General features: G+C 40.0%; 1 protein-coding gene across 1 annotated transcript in view; it reads left to right on the top strand.

The window, feature by feature from the left end:
• The window catches only part of cap2 (cyclase associated actin cytoskeleton regulatory protein 2), a 232,355-nt gene extending 221,092 nt beyond the window's left edge, over positions 1 to 11,263 (top strand). The window contains exons 12-13 of the mRNA XM_060849866.1: positions 3,245 to 3,385; positions 10,052 to 11,263. Coding sequence (XP_060705849.1) covers positions 3,245 to 3,385; positions 10,052 to 10,135 — 225 coding nt within the window. The 3' untranslated portion in view covers positions 10,136 to 11,263. The remainder of the gene's footprint in view (positions 1 to 3,244; positions 3,386 to 10,051) is intronic.
• Positions 11,264 to 16,780: the final 5,517 nt, after the last annotated feature.

The raw sequence follows: 16,780 nt of genomic DNA on the forward strand, positions 1-16,780 counted from the left end.
CAATCCAGGCAAGGAAAATTTGCATTCTACAAATAACAGTCTAAATTCTTCAATTGCATCAACATCATTTCACATTGAAGAAGCACGTGTTATAGAAGAACCAACTGTATTTCAAAGGGCTTGGAGTATAAAAATAATGAAGTCTTACTATACAAGGCACTAATTAGACCATGCCTAGGATACTGTGAACAGTTCTGGCACTCTTCTCTAAGTAAAGGTATACTGGGCAGTCAGTAAAGATTCACCGGGTTTACCTTGGTCATGGAAGGATTTTCTATGAGGAGACATTGGGCCTGTACTGAATGAAGTTTAGAAGAATAAAAGACAATTTTATTGAAACATTTAAAATTCTTCAGATTAGTTTCCCTCGTGGGAGAATCTAGGACTAGAGGGCATAATCTCAGAGGTAAAAACAAGACTGCAGATGCTGGAATCTAGATTAGAGTGATGCTGGAAAAGCACAGCAGGTCAGGCAGCATCCCAGGAACAGGAAAATTGACATTTTGGGCAAAAGCCCTTCATCAGGAATAGAGGGCATAATCTCAGAGTAAGGTGCTGCCCATTTAAGACAGAGGTGGCGAGTAGTTTCTTCTGAGGGTAGTGACTGTGAATTCTTTACCACAGAAGGCTGTAGAGGTCGGGTCATTGCATGTTCAAGGTTGAGAGAGACAGATTTTCAATCAGTAAGGCAATCAAGAATTATAAAGAAAAGGCAGGAAAATGCAGTTTAGGATTCTCATTGAATCACAGAACAGACTTGATGGGCCAACAGTCTACTTCTACTCCTATGTCTTATGGTCTATTGAGCACTTCCCGCTCCTCCAAGTGTAACTATTTGAGGGATATATCTTAAGGAATTACTCAGTAGATTCTTTTAAAAAGAATTGGAGAAGATCCAAAATGCTTAAGTCAATATAATTAAAATTAAAACATTAAGATGAAACAGTCTATTTACCTGGACATAGCAATTACTTTATGATATACTAGAGAAATCTGTGACAGGCATGTTCCCTTAATATTGGGATTTCACAGAACAGGGATTGTAGCTACCATTTCTATTGCAAGGTTGATGTGAGTGTTTTAATTGTTACATACATTTCACATACTGAATTTAACACATACATATACATTTTAAAAATGTTAATTTTGAGATCTTTAATCAAAGATGTGCTTTGACCTCATGCTGTCAATATGTAGAACACAACTGAGTTAACAGCAAGCAGGTTTGAAAGGGATAATATTACATGTTTGTGTTGCTGTCAAAGAACATTGTCCAACAGAAGTGCCAATCAGAAATTTGAGCGTGCAAAGTTGGTGATTGATCATGATTCAAATCACATCTTTTCCATGCAAGACAAAATCATTCCATTTGCAAATCGTACATGTTACCATTCATACCCAAATTAATTTGATGTGAACAAAAATTAGCACTGGAGAGCAAACTGAACATGAATTAAATACATGTCTCTCTGCAGCCTGTAATTCTGAAAGAAGATTTCCAGTCCTCAGAATCAAGTTCATTCACTCTGCTACAACATCTTACTCAAATGCACCCCAAAGTTTGACAGGAGATATGCTCTCATCTCTACTAATTTTCTCTATTTGAAAAATATTGAATTTGTTTCCATGCACAGAATTATGGAATTGTTACACACGCTTCAAATGAGCAAATGCTATTCTCCTGTCTTCTCTGCAATACACTGTGCAATCGCCCTTTTTAGATAGTCCAAACTCCTTTTGATCTTACTTACACTACACTGAATTTCAGGCCCTAACCATTCACTAGTTTTACTGATTTACTAATTTTAGTTTTACTAATTTCTTTGTTCACAATTCTTTCATGAGTACTCTGTCTACACTCTTCCAGAATTTGAGTACCTCAAAACTCTTCTCAGCTTTCTTTTCTTCAAGGCAAAGAGTCTTAGCTTCTCCATTCTATCTTCACTTTGTGAATTCTTTCTTCATCCTTCACAATGCCTAAACATGCTTCCTAAAATGTGGCACCTATAAGTGGAGACACTACTCCAGCTGAGCTTAATCCATTACATTATATAAGTTCAATATACCTTCTTGCTCTTGTACTCTATACCGCTATTAATTGGTCCATAGTACTGTATGCTTTATATGTAGAAATTGATTAAAAATGGCTACAGGGCTGTGAGACTGAGAGCTAAACAAACTCAACAAAGGTTCAACAAAACTTGTTCCGATGAAACAATCTGCCTTTATTAACAAGGAAGCTGTATGCAGAGTGGCTGAACTTGGAAAAGAGAGAGTTGATTACAGCTCTGAGTCTCTCTCACCAGTTCGTTCTTAGCGAGAAAAGCATGAATCTTCATATTTAAAACTTATCAATAGGTATCAATACCTATCACTCGAGGTTGGTCATTCATTAGACCAATACACTGAATTATGATCTGTATTATTACTTCCGAGGTTTATCATCTTCACTTCCCAAATCCTTGTGCCACAAATGTCATCTCATAATCTCTTCCTTGTTGTGGGCTCAGAGGATTTTGTGGAATGTCTTTATTTGGGCTTAGTCAGTATCCCAGGATTTATATGGAGTCTGTCGAGTCAAGCTCTGCCAAGGTTAAAGAATTCAGGTGGACTTAGCCTACTTCAAGTCCTGCTGAGGTCAGCAACACTTGAACCTTTGTTATGGTCTTGTGTTTTGTCAGGCAGCTCTGAGGTCATACAAAGGACAGTCAAATGTATGTTCCAAACAGGGGTTGGCCAGTTTTCCCATCATGCAACTATCTATTTCACACAATTCCACTTAAATCTTTCAACCTGTCATGCCACCTTCAATGACTTATGCACATAAACACCCAGGTCCATTTGCTCCTGCATTCCTTTTAGAATTATTTTATATTGTCCTCCTATGTTCTTCCTAACAAAACACAGTTCTGCACTGGACTCATCTACCTGTCTGCCAATTCTGTCAATTTAACAATATCTTTTTGAAATTTTACACTGTCCTCACTACAGTTCACATTGCTTCCAAGTTTCTTATCTTATACAAACTTTGTGCCATGTGCACCAAAGTCTAGGTCATTAATATATAGCAGGAAACAGAAGAGTCTAAACACTGATCCCTATGAAACACCACTGCAAACTTTCCTCCATGCTGAAAAACTTTCATTAACTATTAACTTTCTGCCACTCTTGTTAACAGCTCATGATTTTTTAAAGCTAGTAACTTATAGTCGGAATACAAACAATTTTCTTAACTGTTTTTCAGGTCATGGGCAAAGTACCTACTATATCTATAAATAAGACAGAGGGATGTCACATATACCTCAGCGAAGAGTCTTTAGGATGTGAGATTATCAGTGCCAAATCTTCGGAAATGAATATTCTAATTCCTCAGGACGATGATTATGTAAGTTACAAACATTTACTGTTTTGTGTTTCTTGATACCTTTATTTTTAGATTCTAACATTACAAAGGGTTCCAGATTAGATTCTTTGAGAGTGTTTTTTTGGCTGCTATCCTCCTGATTGTAGGGTGTCATTAAAAGCATGTAGCTGAGTTCCCAAGATTCAAAATTATGCACATAAAGTACTGACTTAAATGTTTGTTCATTCCTTTTCCCAAAAGGTTGTGTTTATTTGTCAGACTTGTTACACACGTTCATTTAAAGTGTCAGAGTGTATACTGTCTGCATTAAAACCCTTGAATAAAACTAGTAATAAAGTTCAATTTACACATTTTGAGGTCCTTGCAGTTCTTAGTCAATTGTAAGTTCTTGAACATAGTGAAGTTATCTTTACAACTGTTCCCCATATAAGGCATATTCTGGCAATTCAGATATATAGTCAGGATATTTCAGTAAATGAGATTCCTAACTTACAGTGAACACAGAGACTGTAGAAATGGTTTAATTTGAGGCATTTTGATTTAAAAACAATAGAACAGTATCTTTGAATAATTATACTTTTCTAAAATGATTAATTAATGTAGAACTTAAAACATGAACCAGGGCCTGTGGATATCTATCAACTGGGCCACCCAGACTCTGTAGGAAATCCCTGCACAAAACTTTAATGTACTGGGGGAAAATCAATGCATGCTCCCAAGGCAAGTTTAGAGGTGGAGGCATTTAATCAGACAGGAAAACAGGCCTTGGTTAAGTCAAGACGGCCTTTCCATCAGTTGTCCTTCCTGACACCAATTGATGACCATTTAAGGGCCTCTTACTGCATCACTGGTATTCACTCAGTAGTTGGTGGGGCAGTCATCTTGAGAGACAGATATTTGAGTACTTGTGCCTGTTGATACAGTTCACAGATGGCCTCATAATGAATATTTGTTTGAGCCCAAAGTTTGATGAATGAATTTTTTTTAGAGAAGCCATTCTCGCAGGTGGAAGTGGAGTGTTTGATTGCCACTTATATGAAGTTGTAATATATTCTTTCTCAGAAGTGTTTCTTTCACTATATATTTAGTTGGTTGAGGCCGAGAGATGTGTAGTGCATTAAAGCTTTTGTTACCGACACTTTGATGTCTCTGAGTGATTGACACATTTATAGGATTTCAAGGGAAGCTTTTCTCAATTTAGTTTTGAATGAGTCCCTTTTATTTAAGTGCTTTTCATGACTTGTTATTGTTATTACATGACTTACCAGGCTCTGAAAGACGCGAGCTGTGCATGATGCATGTTAGAGTTAGGCAAGATTTTCAACAAAGTTCATCTCAACATTGAGTCATCTCGCCACATCTGGAATCCTTTTCTCAAGTGGTGTGATGTAATTCTAATTAGTCAGTGTCAAGTTCCTAATTGACACTTGTCATTTCATATTAAGTGCTTGACCATATATGCAATCTAACCAAAATCGCCTTACAAACTAACTATCAGGAAAATTAAACAGGGAAACCAGAACAAGTTCTTGGTGCGTTCAACTCACTGCCTCTTCCAGACGACCTCCATGTTGCCCACAGACAGAGTGCAGAGCAGGGAACAATCCATAGTGGAATCTGTCGATCCTGGAGGCTTTATCAGGTGATCGGGGTGGGGGGTGCATTTGGTTCTGGTCAGGCCAGATATGCCAGAAGGAAGTGGACTCATTTCAGCTGGAACTTCCAACAGTTGGGGAGGGGGGTGGGGGCAGACACATGGAGTTAGTGAGCCTAGCCAATTCTGCAGTCTCCTGAATGGAACTGTTGAATGGTTCCTCATTCGGGTCTCCTGGCTCCAGCCTACCTCCATCTAGGGATGGGACATCAGGATGAGTCTCAAGATACCTAATCTCACCTTTGTCCTGCCTCTGATCCTGAGGATGAATGGGTGGGGTGATGGAAATTAGGTGTTAACAACTCACCAGTAGCCCCAGAGCATTCTGGACCTGTCTCTCGACAGCCGCCAACCTGTCTACGGAGGCAGACAGTTGGTCATTGGGCTGGCTGCACTGCTGCAGCAGGAGCAAAGACAGGCAGTGCATCAATGAACTAACTGCATTGCTACAGCTCCTCCATTAAGAGGGCCAGTGCTTCCTGTATGCGTGCCTGCCATTGCTGCTTCTCCGACGTATCTGAATGAAGTCCTTCATCACCGAGACCACAGAGTCATCTCCCATTAGGGGCTAAACACGTACTTGATCTCTGGCAGTGTTCTGACTGCCAATGGCTTGGAAGTTTCTTCCTCACTCATCTTTGGAACTGTTGGTGTGTGGAACTCTGTGCGTGCTGATGAAGCCCACTGCGTCATTGCGCATGTTGCTGGTGCATCCAGGATGTAGTCTTGATGATGATCCCTCCAATCCCTTGGCAAATTACAATATTTACAAGACATTTGGACAGGTACATGGATAGGAAAGGTTTCGAGGAATATGGTCCAAATGCAGGCAAATGGGAATAATTCAATTTAGGAAACCTGGTCAGCAAGTTGGGCCAAAGGCTCTGTTTCTGTGCTGCACGTCTTAGTGAGTCTTGAGAAGATTTGTAGCTCTGGTTGAGGTTCTGGATGTAGGTTTGCTCACTTCCAGCTCAGTGAGCAAACCTACATTCAGTGCTGGATGTCTCTATGATCTCATCTGGGGAGATCTAGGAACTTTTCTCTATGCGATGGCTGATCCTTAGGACAATGGATGCACTTGTAAAACACAAGAGGCAGAGTATGTTGCAGTCACTGGTTAGTAGTAGTGTTTGACTCCTGTAAATGTGACCTTGGCAGTGAAATGACAAAGTGATATTTACTTAGATGCCAGGATATTTACGTCCCTGTATTCCTGCTGGAGCAGTCCCTGTCGTCTTCTGGTTCCTATCAAGTATACTTTTCCTCAGATGGGGTTGAGGATATGGATGTCCGGCAACCTCCAACCTGTAGGTGTTGCTCTGAGCTGTTATAGAATGTCTTCTTTTAATGACAAAAATGGCAAAAGAATACAATGCAAGAGGGTAGTATGACTGTTAGGGCTGGTGTATGTGGGGTGTTGAGGTGTTCTGAGGGAATGAGACAGCAACATGGAGGGCACGCAGGGTCAGTAGTGTATGAGTATGGGAGATAATGAGAGCGAATGTTTCATGCAACAGAAGGGGTGTCAGAATATAAGCTTTGGTGGGAGATGAGTACAACTGATAAGTGTGAGGGAGCAAAGAGTACAGTATTGCACTTACCCTGACAGAGCACAAAAGGTCATTCACTTTCTTCCTGCACAGTCCTTCTCACCCTGGAGATGACTCTGACCAGGCTAGTATGGTATGGTGATTTGGTCTTCTATGCCAGTCTTCTGGTAAGATAATTCCTCTCCTCTCGCCTCCCCTCCCCTATCTGTCCACAGGATTAGATTAGATTTCCTACAGTGTGGAAACAGGCCCTTCGGCCCAATCAGTCCATACCGACCCACCGAAGAGTAACCCACCCAGACCCATTTCCCTCTGACTAATGCACCGAACACTATGCGCAATTTAACATGGCCAATTCATCTGACCTGTACATCTTTGGGCTATGGGAGGAAACCGGAGCACCTGGAGGAAACCTGCACAGACACAGGGAGAATGTGAAAACTCTACACAGCCCGAGGCTGGAATCGAACCTAGGACCCTGGTGCTGTGAGGTAGCAGTGCTAACCACTGAGCCACTATGCCACCTCGATCTACAGGTCCTTCTTAGAGAAACGCAATATCAACCTCCCCTTCTCCAACAACTCTCCTGACTCCTTCCACAGCTGAGCAGGGCAGCTTCTAGATACCAGCACTCGAGCAGTTGTGCACTGGGACTGGAAAATAACACATCAATAAGGGATGTTGGTCTCAGAGAGGAGCTCCGCTGAGCACAGAGTTGCTTCAAGGATGGCACATTATAAGTCAGTACTGAAATTGCATTTTGTTCTTGTCACAAGGCCTGAAATGCCAACTAATGCAGTACATTTAGTTAAGATATGGCGAAAAAAGACTCTCATGGCTTCACCATGAGAATAACTCCACAAAACCCAATGTAATTTGCGCTTTGCCAAAAACCCGAAAGATTCAGTCCTACATTTCCATATTGCATAGAGAATGCAGGCAAGCTATGGAGAGAACATGGATAAGATTTTTTGAATATCCTTTTCAAAAGTTATTATACTTAATGAATCCACTTAGGGTTCATGAATCACACTTATTCAAGCACCTTGCCCAACTCTAGCAAAATTGTAGGGAGGCTATGAGGTGCCTAACCCCCACATTGGAGCTGACCAGATCAGGAGTGCAGCTTGTGAGCTCACTATCGAACCCCTTATTCCATGCTGGTCAAAATTTGCCAACATTAGAAATGGGGGTTGGAATTCTGGAATTGTATCCCACCCACTTTATTTAAAGACTATAGTTGGATGAGTGCAACAAAATCCAGTTTACAATCAGAAGTAGACCACTTGAGTGAAATTAGGAAGAGATTCTCATTCAAAGAATAAGGACATTCTCTTTCTAAAAGGAATTAGGTATTAACTCCAGATTGAGATTTGCAAATCTGGTTAGATAAGATTATGAAGAGATACAGAATTAGAACTGAAAAGAATAGTTAAGAAATAGGTGAGACACTTATTTGAATGGGAAATTGTTGAGTTTTTTAAATGATGCTTAAATTTGGAAGTTTAATGTAAAAATATTCATCAGCGGATTATTCATAATTCAACCCCAGACCTTCCAAGATTAACATTTGAGGGGTAAATGTTGGAATAACATTTTTGTTATTGTTAAAATACTTAGGGAAGTAAACATATTGGTAAACTAATTTTCTTGAGACCTGGATTATTTTAAAGGCAATAATTCCATTCTTAATAGATATTGGATGATAGGGTTTAGATTTTACAAGTCATCACTTGTTCATGACAAAGATGTACAAAATTTGAGTGCAGAATTTTGTTTCACCCCATCAGATTTTGTGCCTCTTAAAATCTCTTGAATATAAAATTCACGCTGACCAAAAGTTTCAAATTTCTCATGTACATTCTGGATCACAAAGTTGTAAGGACCGATCTTGAAATGGTAACATTGACCCCTTCGGCGTGCCAAATTCAAACTGCTTTTCATCCAGAAACCTGATTGTTTTACTTTATATTTTTGTGTCAAAGTAGCTTTAGGCATCAAATACTATGTAACAGCAAACAAAATCACAGTAGTTTGTGTTCACAATTCAAAGTTGCCAGCTTGAATATGGCAGTTTCTCTATTTTAAAAATATTTTCACAGATCTTCACCACTACATTGAGTTGTTCAGAAGAATTTATGTTGAGGGGAGCTCAGTTACTGACCATGAAATGAAAATAGATAAAAACTTTAGACTGAAAACTATTTCCAATTAAAGCTTCTGCTGTTTAAAGCTTGTGCAAAATTACAGTTTATTCAGTGCTGTGCTGTTGCCTTGGTTCTGAACATTGGCACTGCAGAGTAAAGAAATGCAAAACCAGAAAGGGGTCAATAGTCCAATCAGTCAGGCCTACTGAGCATAACATTGTGTGCACATTCTTTTAAGTCCTCCATTGCCTCTGGATAATGAAAAGTGACTGATGGGCCTTTTTTCTTTAGTTTCTTCATTTTATTGACTTTTGGTTTGGATTAGGATTACCGTTGGTTTTGCTTGAGAAGCTCTTACATGGTTCGCCTCTTTCCTATTTTAATGTGGATGTCATTCTATTTAAAATTAACAAATAGTGCTGTCACCTAAACAGCATAAAATGGAGTTTGATAGAAATGCTTTAAGCATTGATAAGATCACTTCAGAGTAATCTTTACCCTGTGCAACAATGTCCAAATACTGACCATGGTAATCCTAGGCATCTTAGCCCTGTTTTCACTTAATTTTGAACTTTATTTTGTGAAGTTGTTAGACTTTCAGGGCAAGAAAATAAAGGGTTATTGGCACAGTTGAAAGTAAGTTAGGAAGCACACTTTGGAGTTCAGGACCAGACCTGTTTACAATTTGTGATCCTGAAGATTTTGCAAGGTATTTAATAGTTTATATTAACATCACAAATTAAAAGATACAAGACCAATTTCTGCAATATAATTTAATGTTTTTAGTCAACCAATGCATACATGCTGTGACACTTTTCTGTGGCAGATGGCACCTGAAGCCAAACCTTATGATCCAGAGGAAGGGACTCTCAGTGTACCAAATGCCCCCAACTAGACACCGACCTCTATAAAATTATTTTTAATCAATCTGTTGGGACATGCTATGAAACACCATGGGTGTGACTTAATTCTGGACCATGACACTATGACAAGATGTTATGGAATCGTCATAGTATATAAGAATACAAATTTAAGTAAAGAATATGCTGCAATAAAGTCCTGCCAAGGCAAAAAGCTGGATTGCAATTGAATGTTTGAAAGGGAGATATTTGCAATCCTTCAGGTGAAGAGCAGGGGAGTGGGATTAATTGGATAGGTCGTTCAAAGAGCTTACACAGAAGCAAAGGGGCCAAATAGATTTTTTTTGCTGTATGATTATACCCCCATGCAATTTGCTTCTGAGAATTATTAGTGATCTGTTATTTAAATGTTAGCTGGCAGAATTATTTCAAATGTAAAGTTGAATTTACTAACAGGCATTTTGTTCCCTTTGTAGAAAGAGTATCCAGTGCCGGAACAGTTCAAGACTATATGGAATGGTTCAAAGCTATTTACTGAAGCAGCAGAAAATGTTGGCTAACTGCCAAAGTTACAACCTGCTCTGTAATTCATGTGTTGTATTCTAGAGTTATCATTCACCATGATGCAATTTTACACTTTGTGTAGCCATAGCATATAATACCACAGTAGTCAGACACCTTGCGGTAGCTGCATCACAAGTAGAAGTGCAATGATCGATGGTCTTATTGGCAGTCTGTTTTTAGCAACTGTGGGTTACGATGCGTGATTATATTTTGAGTGTAATCAACATCTTTGTATGGCAAAATCTCATCCAGTTCTTTAATCAGTTTAGATATCCTTGGATTTAAGATATTCAAAATTAATCATTACACCTGTTGGTTTAAAGTCAACTTTGTTATTGTACATCTCACCAGAACTCTCTTAAAGGGGCAAAAATGTCATTCTTGCCTCTCTTTTATAATCTCCATTGAAGGTTAGCCCAAGACAACAATCTTTCACAAATAGTTGCTGTGAAACTAACGTTCCATACCTTTTCTTTATGTTGCCCATAAATTGCCCAACAAGATTTTCTTGGTCGGGGTGAATGTTGCCCGTTCAGGGGTATTGCCTGGACTACAAATTGCAGTTTTAACAACTAGTATTTTTAAATGTTTTCGTTAATGCATTGCTGATTTTCTCAATATTGTTTTGTACACTAAAGTTAGCTGTTAATGTTAAATCTAAATATGTAGTTTATAAAGTAAGGTAACATCTATCTTTTCATAAGATGTTGACATAATGTGATAGTAGGTAATAGCATAGATGCAAGCCACTTCTGTAAAATAGGTTTTAATTTGCTCCCCTGCAGATTTTTACCTTGAATGGCCAGGCCATTTCAAAGTAAATGACAGAATAGATCAAAGACGTAGATCTGCTCATCTGTATTGATCAGTGTCATGCATAAGTATAGTCCAGTCCTGGCAGAGGCATTACAATGTAATGGCTTCTATAAACCTCATGTTATGCAGGTACCAAGATGTCCTCATCCATAGTATTGGCAAGATCAACGTAGACTTCTACAGTTCTAAGTTTCAAAGTTAATCGTTGACAATATTTTAGTGTAGAAAATAGCTACAGTTTGTTGCAATGTAGTATTGCAGTTGTTCCTGTTAATAAGCTTATTTTTGAGGAATTAGTTACTGTAATTTGTAATATCACTAGATAATTTGAAGACTACTGTCGTGTCAAAAGGAAGGTGTTCTGCAAATAAAAAAATCTTGCAAGTTCTAATTATCAATGTGGACCTTTATTATTCCAGGTTTGGAGATTGTGGCAAATGTTGCCAATTAATCAAACTTGTCTCACTTGTGTTTTTAGGCTGTACGAGATTCACTCTTGAAATTTTGAATCTTAAATGAAAAAGAAAGTGATGCAAAATACATTGTAGGTCACGGTCTTTTTCGAGAAAAAAAACAAGTTGGCACTAGGCTGGAACATTCGACAGAACCAGATGAAACTGATATTTTCAGTTTATGAATCTTAATATTGTAGTTTGAGTTTTTCCTAAAAACCCCAATAGTGCATTGCTTCCTGTGGTTCTTAACCTCAACAAGCATGATCTCAGGATTTCACAAAACAGTTTCCAGCTACTGAAATACTTCAAAGTGTAATCAGTGTTGTCACATAGAAACATGAGAGCATGATTTGCTGGAAACAACGTAGCTCCTCTGTTGCATAACATCATTAGCATTCATAACAGCCCACTTATTTTTGGAGTTCATGAACCTGTGCCATGAACTCAATTGCATAGTTCATTACATGACAATGACAAGTTGAATCCCCTGCTGATCACTGCGCTCTTGACTAAATTCATCAGGGGGTCTTAAAACCATCAATGGTACAATTGTTTTGCTTTTAAGGGCACAAATTATGGTACTTAAATGGCTTGCAATGGAAGTAGGTATTATATTAGCTTTGTTTACCATATAATGATTAGAGCCCTGGTGGTTCAAATGGTCTAGAATTGCAGGCATCTGACAGGAAATGGTTGTGAAAAGGTAACAGTATTACTGGCACCTAAAATATGCTATGAAGATGCATTATGTTTAATATTTCTTGAAGGACTTCAGTTAAAGGATTGTGATAATTTATTTTCTGTTTTGTGGAAATACCTGGAGTATTTCTTTACATTGTAGACATTAGAGATTCTTTGAACAAGGCTTGCTAGAAATCATACAACTGGTGTTAACTAGGAGGAAGTGAGGACTGCAAATGCTGGAGATCAGAGTCAAAAAGTGTGGCGCTGGAAAAGCACAGCTGGTCAGGCAGCATCCGAGGAGCAGGAGAGTTGATGTTTCAAGCATAAGTTCTTCACCAGGAATGTAGGGGAGACCGAAGGGGACTGAGAGATAAATGGGAGGGAAGTGGGGCTGGGGATAAGGTAGCTGGGAATGCGATAGATAGATGAAGGTGGTAGGTCAGAGTGGAGGGTGGAGCGGATGAGTGGGAAAGATGAAGGACAGGTAGGACAGGTCAAGAGGGCAGTGCTGCATCAGGACGAGGCTGAAGAGCTTCAGGGCAGAGGAGAAGGACTTGGACCCCCTTGGACCTCCCCACATTCCTGATGAGCTCATGCTCAAAATGTCGACTCTCCTGCTCCACGGATGCTGCCTGACCAGCTGTGCCTTTCCAGCACCATGCTTTTTGCAACTGGTGTTAATTGTTCGACTGTAGACCCTGCTGTGATTGGATGCAGCCTGCATTAGTATCGAGAATTACTGGGGTAACTAGCACTACCACTGTCAATTGGAACAATCTTGTACCAATATGTAGCAATAACAATTCAAAACTGAACATCCATGAGGCACTGTGTCCTATTAGCAGTGACAGAATTGTATTCAACCACAATTTGTGATTCATGGCCTCACTTGCTCCCCAGTACCATCAAGCCAGCAGGTAAACTGTGGTTCAGCGGAATGTAGGACAACATCTAGTTTGTAAAATAGGAATTTAAGAAAATAAATTTACCAAGCCAGTGTAAAAAGTGCTAAATGCATATGAACATTTTGGGGTTAAAAGGATTTGTAATAGGAGAGCCAACTGCACTTAAAATGAGATATCAACTAGATGAAACTACAACACAGGACTAGCATGCCAAACAGAAAGGCAGCATGCAACACAAACCTACAGTAACTATTCAGACCTAAAGCTCTGCAGTCCTGCCACTTTGAATCATGAATTGTGGTAGATAATTAAGCAACTAACAGGAAGTGCAATATCCACAAATATCCCGCCTTTAATGATGGAGACCCTGTCAGTGGAAAAAAAAATACAAAGTTAAAGCATTTTCAACCTTCTTCAACCAGAAATACCAAGTGATGATCCATTTTGGCCTCTTCCTGAGGACTCAGCATCACAGATACCTGTCTTCAAGAAATTCAAATCACTTCATTTGATATCACGAAAAAGCTAAAGGCACTGGATATTGCAAAGGCTATAGGTTTTAACAACATTTTGTAACAGTACTGAAGACTCGTGTTCAAGAACTAGATTTACCCCTAGCTAAACTCTCATGCAGCTGCAATTCTAACACTTACCCAACAACATGCAACACTTCTCGAGCATATCCTGCACATAAAAACAGGGTAGTAATTGACGAGGCTGGATTTATTCTATCAGTCTTTTTTGATCATCAGTGACTGAAAGAGTAGACAAGTCCAGCATGGTCAATTACTACCCAATAGTCTTGTGATTATCAGCAAAGTGATGAAAAAAATCATAGATGATGCTATCAAGCAGAATTTGCAAAGGAAACAAACTGCTCACTGACGCTCAGTTTGGGTTCTGACAAGCCACTCACATCCTGACTTAATTATGGCATTAATCCAAATGCATGGAAGTGTGGAACTTGAGAGGTGAGGTGAGAATGATCGTGCTTGGCACCAAGGCAGCATATGACAGAGAATGGCATCAAGGAGCCCTTTTAAAAAAAAAGTCATAGTTATAGAAATGTACAGCATGGAAACAGACCCTTCGGTCTAACCCGTCCACGCCGACCAGATATCCCAACCCAATCTAGTCCCACCTGCCAGCACTGGGCCAACATCCCTCCAAGCCCTTCCTATTCATATACCCATCTTAATGCCTCTTAAATATTGCAATTGTTCCAGCCTCCACCACTTCCTCTGGCAGCTCATTCCATACACGTACCACTCTCTGTGTGAAAAGGTTGCCCCTTAGGTCTCTCTTATATCATTCCCCTCTCATCCTAAACCTATGCCCTCTAGTTCTGGACTCCCCGGCCCCAGGGAAAAGACTTTGCCTATTTTCCCTATCCATGCCCCCTCATAATTTTGTAAACCTCTATAAGGTAACCCCCCAGCCTCCGACGCTCCAGGGAAAACAGCCCCAGCCTGTTCAGCCTCTCCCTATAGCTCAAATCCTCCAACCCTGGCAACATCCTTTAAATCTTTTCTGAACCTTTTCAAGTTTCACAACATCTTTCCGATAGGAAGGAGACCTAAATTGCACGCAATATTCCAACAGCGGCCTAAACAATGTCCTGTACAGCCGCAACATGACCTCCCAACTCCTGTACTCAATAAAGGAAAGCATACCAAACTCCTTCTTCACTATCTGGTCTACCTGCGATTCCACTTTCAAGGAGCTATGAAACTGCACTCCAAGGTCTCTTTGTTCAGCAACACTCCCTAGGACCTTACCATTAAGTGTATAAGTCCTGCTAAGATTTGCTTTCCCAAAATGCAGCACCTCACATTTATCTGAATTAAACTCCATCTGCCACTTCTCAACCCATTGGCCCATCTGGTCAAGATTCTGTTGTAATTGGAGGTAACCCTCTTCGCTGTCCACTACACCTCCAGTTTTGGTGTCATCTGCTAACTTACTAACTGTACCTCTTATGCTCACATCCAAATCATTTATGTAAATGACAAAAAGTAGAGGACCCAGTACCGATCCTTGTGGCACTTCACTGGTCACAGGCCTCCAGTCTGAAAAACAACCCTCCACCACCATCTTTGAGCCAGTTCTGTATCCAAATGGCTAGTTTCCTTGAGACCTAACCTTGCTAACCAGTCTCCCATGGCGAACCTTGTCGAACTCCTTACTGAAATCCACTTAGATCACATCTACCGCTCTGCCCTCATCATTCCTCTTTGTTACTTCCTCAAAATACTCAATCAGGTTTGTGAGACATGATTTTCCACGCACAAAGCCATGTTGACTCTCCATAATCAGTGTTTGCCTTTCCAAATACATGTGCATCCTGTTCCTCAGGATTCCCTCAAACAACTTGTCCACCACTGACATCAGGCTCACTGGTCTATAGTTCCCTGGCTTGTCCTTACCACCCTTCTTAAACAGTGGCACCACGTTAGCCAACCTCCAGTCTTCCGGCACCTCACCTGTGACTATCGATGATACATGAGAGCATAGTAGATGTTTGCTGCATACATTCCTGAGTTCTGGTAAGATAGACTTGATTTAAACTGACTCTAATGCCATTAATACTTCAAAATGGGTGGTGGAGGAAAGGATGCAAAACATGAAGGACCTGTGAATTAATGATGTGAACATATTAAGCCTTTTTGTAGCAATGTACTATTAGAAAATATAAATGTTTTCATCTGTATTTTTCATAATTTATATAATTGAGTACATGTAGAATTTTGTCTAATATTGTTCAAAATTTTTATTCATTCATGAATCAATAAGAATGGTATTTAGATGAACATTTAGACTACATTTATGATGGCTTGTGGGATAATGGGCTTGTTTACCAGTCGAGAGTGTGGTGCTGGAAAAGCACAGCAGGTCAGGCAGCATCCGAGGAGCAGGAAAGTCGGTGTTTCAGACAAAAGCCTTTCATCAGGAAAAACAAGCCTCTTTCACTTACTGTCATGCCAATTTTGTATCCGATTAGCTCCCTTTCCCTGGATCACGTGATCCAGGTGGCACAGTGGTTAGCACTGCTGCCTCACAACACCAGGGACCTGAGTTCAATTCTCACCTGTGTGGAGTTTGCACATTCTCCCTGTGTCTGCATAGGTTTCCTCCGGTTAGGTGAGGAGAATTGGCTATGCTAAATTGCCCATAGTGTTAGGTGAAGGGGTAAATGTAGGGGAATGGGTCTGGGTGGGTTGCGCTTCGGTGAGTCAATGTGGACATGTTGGGCTGAAGGGCCTGTTTCCACACTGTAAGTAATCTAATCTGAAGTGATCTAGTTGAAGGCCTTGCTAAAGTCCATGTGGACAATGTTACCACTTTGCCTTCACCTTATCTTCTTGGTCACCTCTTCAAAAAAATCAAGTTTGTGAGACATGATTTCCCATACAATTAGCCATGCTGACTATCCCTATCAGTCCTTGTCTTTGCAAATGCATGTTGATCCTGTCTCTTGGAATCCCCTCCGACAACTTATCCATCACTGACATCAAACTTACCGGCTGCAGTTGCCTGGCTTTTCCTTGCAGCACTTCTTAAATAACATTAACCACCCTCCAGTCTTTCAGCATCTCACCTGTGGCAGCTGATGATAAAATATCTCTGTTAGGGATGCTGCAATTTCTCTCCTAGCTCCCTACAGTGTTCTGGGATACATTTGATCAGGTCCTGTGAATTTATATACCTTTATGGTTTTTTAAGACCCCCAGCATCTCCTTTATAATGTTCAAGACACTGTTACTTTCCCCAAGTTCCTTAG

Source organism: Hemiscyllium ocellatum, chromosome 34, assembly GCF_020745735.1.
Source record: "Hemiscyllium ocellatum isolate sHemOce1 chromosome 34, sHemOce1.pat.X.cur, whole genome shotgun sequence".
NCBI lineage: Eukaryota > Metazoa > Chordata > Chondrichthyes > Orectolobiformes > Hemiscylliidae > Hemiscyllium > Hemiscyllium ocellatum.